Source organism: Arachis ipaensis, chromosome B06, assembly GCF_000816755.2.
Source record: "Arachis ipaensis cultivar K30076 chromosome B06, Araip1.1, whole genome shotgun sequence".
In the NCBI taxonomy this organism is placed as follows: Eukaryota; Viridiplantae; Streptophyta; class Magnoliopsida; order Fabales; family Fabaceae; genus Arachis; species Arachis ipaensis.
In genome coordinates this window covers 114,242,975-114,250,366 of record NC_029790.2, presented here as the reverse complement: position 1 = coordinate 114,250,366, position 7,392 = coordinate 114,242,975, and the positions used below count along the sequence as shown (strand labels likewise).

General features: G+C 34.7%; 1 protein-coding gene across 1 annotated transcript in view; it reads right to left on the bottom strand.

Moving 5' to 3' along the window:
* LOC107604917 (transportin MOS14) overlaps window positions 61-7,392 on the bottom strand; it is a gene marked incomplete in the record, with an annotated part of 15,936 nt that continues 8,604 nt past the window's right edge. The window contains 12 exon segments of the mRNA XM_016306634.2: window positions 61-979; window positions 1,440-1,597; window positions 2,448-2,559; window positions 2,715-2,902; window positions 3,444-3,536; window positions 3,625-3,812; window positions 4,908-4,993; window positions 5,225-5,374; window positions 5,692-5,827; window positions 6,074-6,153; window positions 6,254-6,367; window positions 6,700-6,780. Of these exon segments, the coding sequence (XP_016162120.1) occupies window positions 638-979; window positions 1,440-1,597; window positions 2,448-2,559; window positions 2,715-2,902; window positions 3,444-3,536; window positions 3,625-3,812; window positions 4,908-4,993; window positions 5,225-5,374; window positions 5,692-5,827; window positions 6,074-6,153; window positions 6,254-6,367; window positions 6,700-6,780 (1,728 nt within the window).

Below are 7,392 nucleotides of genomic sequence, written 5' to 3'. Positions count from 1 at the left end.
CAAACTATATATACTTTTAATCCAAAATTAAATTTTGTGAAAAGAATTACACCGACGAAAAAAATTCATTAGTATATATATATATACACACACGTTTTTTCAGTTAAACTGCCTTTCATGTGCTATCCTCGGTTTGGTTTATTCTATTTCAGTATTTTTCTAGATGAAAAAAGAAAATTCTCCCTTCAACTTATCTTCTTCTTTGAGGGATCTAATCATCATTTATTATGCTAAAACTAATTCTAACTATTACAATTATTCAAGTAGTTTCAGGTGGTACAGCGAAAATAGACATCATTGAGTTTCCTTCCCTTCAAAATTTCTAATTCCATCTCTGGATATTCCTTCACGGATATCCTGTACAATTTCAAAAGGAGGTGGGCATTTTTCCTAACCTGATTTTGAGGGCCAAAATTGTGGGATGTGTACTGTACAGAGAGGGAAAATTACACAAATATAGTAATGGAAAATGGTGAGGCATTTTGAATGGCAGGGCTCCAGATTGGACGAAAGATGAGACTATACATACCTCATCACTTTACAACAATTGATACAGGTAAGGTGCCTCGGTCAACTTTCTTTGAAGCTGAATGCTGTAATGCATGAGCTAATTCTCACAATTCACATTGTCATGTCTTCAAGTTAGATTTGGTATATTCCGGTGAGAATCGGCAAATTCCCGGACAAGGCGCTTTAAAACTCTGCCACCCTTCCCTTGCATATGCCCGTAATTACTCTTCAATCCATTGGAGTTCTTGCTCTCGAGATAATCAGCGGCTGCATCGACAAGGGCCTTTGACCAAAGTGGCACCAATATGAGAGAGAGAGAGAGAGAGAGAGAGAGAGAGAGAGAGAGAGAGACTGCTGACTGTAGCCATCCATGCAGAGTTTGCCAGCAAAGTATAGACTTCAATGTTGTTCTTTCGGATAATGTGCAAATTGCAGCCAGTTGTTGAAGAATTGTTGCACATTTGTGAACCTATCATGTAAACATAATATTTTAATCTATTTTTCATCAAAATTTAAAAGGCTCCATGTATCTAAGCTAAAAGATCAATTAATATTGAAATCATATGAAGAAAGCTGGGGAGAGGGAAGGGTAAAAATAAAAATTAGAAAGTACATGAACCATTCAAAATTCTGGGTTATCAACATAAACAATGTCAGGTGAAAGGCATATAAAATTATCAAGGGAAGGATCAACTGCATAATTGCCATCAGCAAATTGAAGATCAGAAACTAAAACCACCACACACCATCAACCAAACCTTGCTAACCCATTCTTAACAGCTCTCTCACTCTAAACAGTATGCACATCAGCCTCAGTGGAAAAAAAAAATGGGATAGAGAACTCGTGCGAAAAAGTAGTTCCTTTATATTCTATCCCAAAGAAAGAAAATAGGTATAGGTAATACTTTTACATGTGACAAGATACTTACCCGGGACATTGCAGATACACCAAGTAAAGCATAAACCACATTGGATACAAGCCCCTCACCACTGTGAGAAATGACATGGATGGTTGTGGCGTTGAATGACCCTTCAAGAATACAATTAATATGTTCTAACAGCGAGACAAGGCCCACATCTAAGAAACCTGAACAGCAAAGTAAAAATAGACCACATTTAATAAGAGATGCATATATAGTGTGAAAGATACTCGGTCTACAAAGTTGGAAAAAAGCTCTTCAAAAGTGAGCTTGTCTCTAAAATTAGCATGTATGTATATATCAACTCTTGATTTAATTTGAATTGCATCATGATCTTCACGAGATCAAATCAGAAGGCACCCTTATAAAGAAACCTTGTTCGAAAGTTAATTATTATGGCAATTGTTTCTGAGATTAGTAGAAGATCAAGATTTATTGCTAATGCAAGTCAGCTACAATATTTTCATAAACGTAAGATATCCTTCGTTTTTTTAGAATTATATACTAGTCTTTATTCATACCATTCCCTCTGCGCAGAAATGCATTTACTTTAAAATTTACAAGTTATCATTGTGATCCAAGATATCAAACTAGAGGCAACTTTCAATTGACAATTACTTTTTTTTTTTTTTCCCTTTTATCAGATGAGGCAAGATATTTCATAACAGAAAGATAATAAAAAGATATAGGAAAAAAGTGATCCTCTTTACAAAGAAAATAAAAGGCTTAGCTAATGAGTATTCTTAGAACACTTGTTAACAGAGTAGAAATAGAAATTTATTTCTTCCAATTTAATTAATTATTGAAGATTTTATTTTATTTTTTTTCATTTAAGCTTTCTACTTCTAATATTCTTAAAAATGACCTTAGTCAAACCCACAGAAAAAAAAAATGGAAAGCTTAAAATAATCTCAGATTTAAAAAGAAATTTAGAACAATAAAAACACTCGCAAACTTCCCACCAAATACCAAGTTGTAAGTGCATAACAAGGAGGATAACAAGCAGATATTTCTTACAAGACAAATATGACATTGCGGCCAGCGCAGCTCCGCGGTGCATTGCTGTGCAGCATATAGCAGCTTTTTGGATAGAAACTTCAAGAAGAGAACCACAGGATGAAAGGGCATCCTGAAATAAATCATCATACTCATTTTAAATATGCAGACTTCATTTCTCCCACATAATAAATCTCTGAAATCATAAAGAATAGATTGTGACCAGTTTTCAACTTCACTAGAATCTGGAACTAATGCCCACAAGATAACAATAATAATAACGAAAACCTTGTTACAGGAACGAATAAATGTAGATGCAAAATTGGTGTACGCCTCCACTAAGTCAGGTTCTTGGTCACATATGTAGGAGGAAGTTAGAGCCATTACAGAAGCTGCATGAGTAAACCTTTCAAATGTGGTGACAAATAAAGGTCCGTACTCCTCTCGGTGACCAAACTCCTCAATGACAATGGAAGCTGAAACATAATATTTGAGTTAGGAAATTCTTAACGGTTAATGGGACTAACTTGAGCAAAGTCTGTAACATTCCATAATCAGAAGAAATTTCATAATTATAAAAAGTAACACCAACTCCAGATTTCATGTATGATGGTGAGAAAAGAAATGAAAATATACTGACAGATCCTCTCATCTATCGCCAAAAATCAATTATAGATATTCTCATCTGATACATCCCCTACCATACATATGTACATCAAATTTTGATGTAATTAAGCAGTTTTGCATAATATTACATCACTTATCGTTTTAACTTTAAAAGGTAACTAATACATGCAACACCACCTCAGCTAGCTGCCTGGCTCATCTACATTCTAATGGTCACACCATCATTTAACAAATTGATGCTTCTTTATCAAATTGTTCTTAACAAATTATGGTGCATGCAGCATATCAGCAGTACTTTGCAAAATCATCGGTAAGATCTTAATAATTAATTTAACCAGTAAGTGCCAAAAAACCCAGAATATGGGTAATTTAAGACAATAAGGAACTTACCGGTTCTTATGTAATACTCATGACTTTGGTACAAAACAAAATTTGTTGAAAGCCAATCCAGCACTTTCGGCAATAATGTTGCAAAATGCTGACCTGCACATCCAAAATACCAAAGAAAATACTTCTCATGGGAGCCATTCATGAAATGTTGCCAGACAAGTCCAAAATGAATATAACAAACCTGAAGATTGAATAGCTAGCGAAAGAGCTCGGCAGGCTGCCATGGATAAATTACTACTCTCCATATGTTCAGAGCTAAAAACTTTCTCCAAGATGGGCCAGAAAACCCGTAAGAGTGAAAGTATGGAGTCATCTGCAGCAGGTTCAGCCACCGCAGATATAGAAAGATGATTGAATACAGTTCCCATTCTGAATTTACAGGATTGTGAGAACAGGATCAGAAAGAATAACCATGACAAACAATCTACTATGAATATCCCAATACCTAAAAAAAGACAAATACTGAAGAAAAGGCTGAACAAAATCCCATAAAATGAAACCTATTTTCATGAAACCACTTATCCTAAAAGTTTAAACTATTAGGTAGAAGCAGATGAATGGTTATATATATATTATCCGTCTCCTCACGCAATAGCCTTTTTTGGGTTTGAAACATGAACTATGCATGGGTTTATTTTTGCCTCGTGCTTAAATTCTTTGGAGCATCAAGGATCAAAACTTTAAACCTTTTGATCATAGAAGCTCTGATACCATATAAAATCACTTATCACAAAAGCAGGTGCAAGGTATAGGCATATGAATGGTTATTTAACATCCATTCCATGCAAGCACGAAATGTTTGAGTGAGATCTTAGACAGGATGGCATCGACAACTTGCAACAAAGATAACTTACTTTGTTATGAGTAGAATTGATTTCAACATCCCTTTTCACTGACGCTTCAAAGTCACCATGATGTTCTGTTTTACTTCTCTTTCCCCTTACCTTGCCAATATTATTACATCATATTCAGCAGCTAAAGGGTGTACGAATTTTATGTATTTTATTTATCACTGACCTAGCATTCTAGTTCCGGGAAATTTTTTACTTTTATTATTTGTTTAATGTACAGCACAAAGGAAGCTACCTGAATAATAAGGAATTGTCTGACTTCATACCGGTGGTTTTATGGGTTTCTTTTTGGGTGGTGAAGGTTGTGTACCTTCATTCGGACTTCTCCACATAATTATATTGTAAAAGAAAACTGATTTAATTGTCTTACCCAAATTGAGTATTTTTCAATTGAACGCAAGGCAATTATCTTATACAAACAGTAAAAATAAAAAATAGCAGGAATTAAATTAAAGTAATTAAGTTCCCCCGTCTTTTGAACCTCATACAGACCGTTCAAACACTGTAATGTAAACACTACCATTGTTCCTCGTAATATGTACATCAACTATCTTGGTCTACCCCAAGTACAAAAATTTCAGAACATCCCAAACATAGTATTCACTGGCCATACCTGTGTAACCCTCTAGAGGCAGCATTCAAAACTTGCATATAGGAAGCAGGGTTCTGCTTAAGAGAATGGCTGGTCTCTGGATCAACCTAAAAAATATATAAGATCAGATCCTCCAATTCATAGAGCAAGCTACATACAGAATCATCCCAAACAAGTTCCTTCAGAAAATTATTATATATAAAAACAGATTGCAAAATCATAGAGGTGAATCAACTCCAATAGAGTATGGTTGAAAAATCCATCTCAGTAGATCCAGTCAAAACAGGAATCAGAGTCAAAACCCAAATTAGCATTCAAGAAGGAAAGATGGGGCTCACAAGTTTCCCGATTGCTTCATAGCTAGAAGAAAGAAATCTAGCCAATAAGTTGCTCTTCAGTTCTCTGTTGGGAACAGAACTAAGGATCAGACTTATAGCATTCATTACTTCTTCCTCATCTTCCATTGATAAATGCCACTTGTCTAGCCCCTACAAGGATAGGCATTACATAAGTGGCCAAAGGAAAATACAATATTCAATATATCTTATAAAGATATCATACACTGAATTGGGAAGTTAGATAATGCTTCTGAAAAAAAAAATTAAAAAGAAAGAAAGAACACAAACTTCCATTTACATTAAGCTAACAATTTTTAGCTATGTATATACATCACATAGAAAAACTCAAAAGTGCTAAAAATGTAGAGAAATACCAACAGAAATCCAATCACTTGTTAGATCATCAACTCAAAGCATGATATTTTCAGTTGGATATTTGTGGCACTGAAACATGGAGAGTAGCTTACCTCCCCTATCCACATCAGAACTTCCAAATTTGAAGGTTCATAAATTACTATAGAAGCATCCTCACAGACTTTCCGCAGGGTAGACGCACAAGCATTCGAGGATAGAGGCTCTGAAATCCCTATAGCAAGAAATAATCTGAAAATAGAAAGTTTGCATCAGAACATAACATGTGAATATCAATAATGATCAAATCAGCAATTAGTCAATCATGTTCAACATAGTTATTTTAAGTTTGATTATACAAATGATAAATCTTGATAAGATATATCTATCCAACCTAAATGAGCATGTAATAGAAAATTAAAAATAATAACGAGAAAAGATCAATTATTCCATTAAATATGCATATACTACAACAAAGTGGAGATTGTGAGTACTCACAACAAGGGCCTAAAATTTTCCTTGAAAGAAGATATCCACTTAGAATAGGAACCAATCACCTCTGCTAGAGATCTGTATACCTAAAATGAAATTACACCTTTAGATGGACAAGAAAATAAGAAACACCACTAAGAAACAAATGTCAATGAGGAAATGAGAGAGTGTTCTTATAGAACGCACAATGCAGTTGAAACCCTTCAACCCATCTGACGGCTTTGTGGACAACATGGTCACAATCTGCATGACCATAGAGAAATCAAAACTCTGGCCATTCTGTATTATCACATCAGCGGCCTGAAACAAAGGATAAATTACCATAAATAAATTGGGTAGAGCGGCACTAGTATATAGCTGTTAAAGGTTTAACAGTGTACTAGCTTTCAATATCCCAATACCCTAAAGAACAAAGCCAGGTAGACATATAACAGAAAGGGACAACCACCACATGAGTAGGAGCTGAAGTATTATAAAAGCAAACATGCAAAACTAAAAGAAAAGCATTACACTATGCAAACATTATACTCAGTTTCTCAGTTCTTTGTTTTGCTGCATGCCAAATCAATAGAATCAATGCTGTCATTAAGATGCTAATATGGTATCCAATTGAAGCAGCGAGTGGCACTCACAGCATTAAGAGCAAACAGCTTGCTTTCCACTTCCTTCCAAGGGATTGGTAGATTTGGAGATGCCCACCCAGCAATAAAGAGCTGCAAGTTCAACATACTCGAACTGAAAAACCAGACTTCACTTATAACGAAAATGACATGATCTACCGATGATCAAGTAACTGTCTAACAAAAAATATGATTGAGGTATCTATGAAAGCATATCATTTACATTTAAATGAACCAGAACGACTGGATAACAGAATATTTCCCATTCAAAAATCTAATAAACAAATAACTTCCTAGCAAAGTAATTAGCAAAAATATCCAAAGTACTATACCACGCTGCTCAGAAATGAAGTTAGGAGATGAGCTAAATAGTAAAACCTTGGAATATTTTATAAACTAATTACCAGAATGAATGAATGAATGACATTGACTTCCTTGGCCTTCATTTTCATAGAAAACTACAATTTTGGAGCTAAGAATTTCATTTTAATACACTATCAATGTAAACAAGTTTAACATATACATCCAATCTAATAGGGGATGTAAAATAGAATCACAAGTTTAAGCTGAGAAGACATGAGCTGAGTCAAGCAGATCCAAAAGGACTCTGATAGGAATGTTTTGCGCAATTATAATTCTTAGCAGCTCTACTGAGACAGCCTCTGCTTTATACTCACAGGTATATATATATATCTTGGGGTCGGA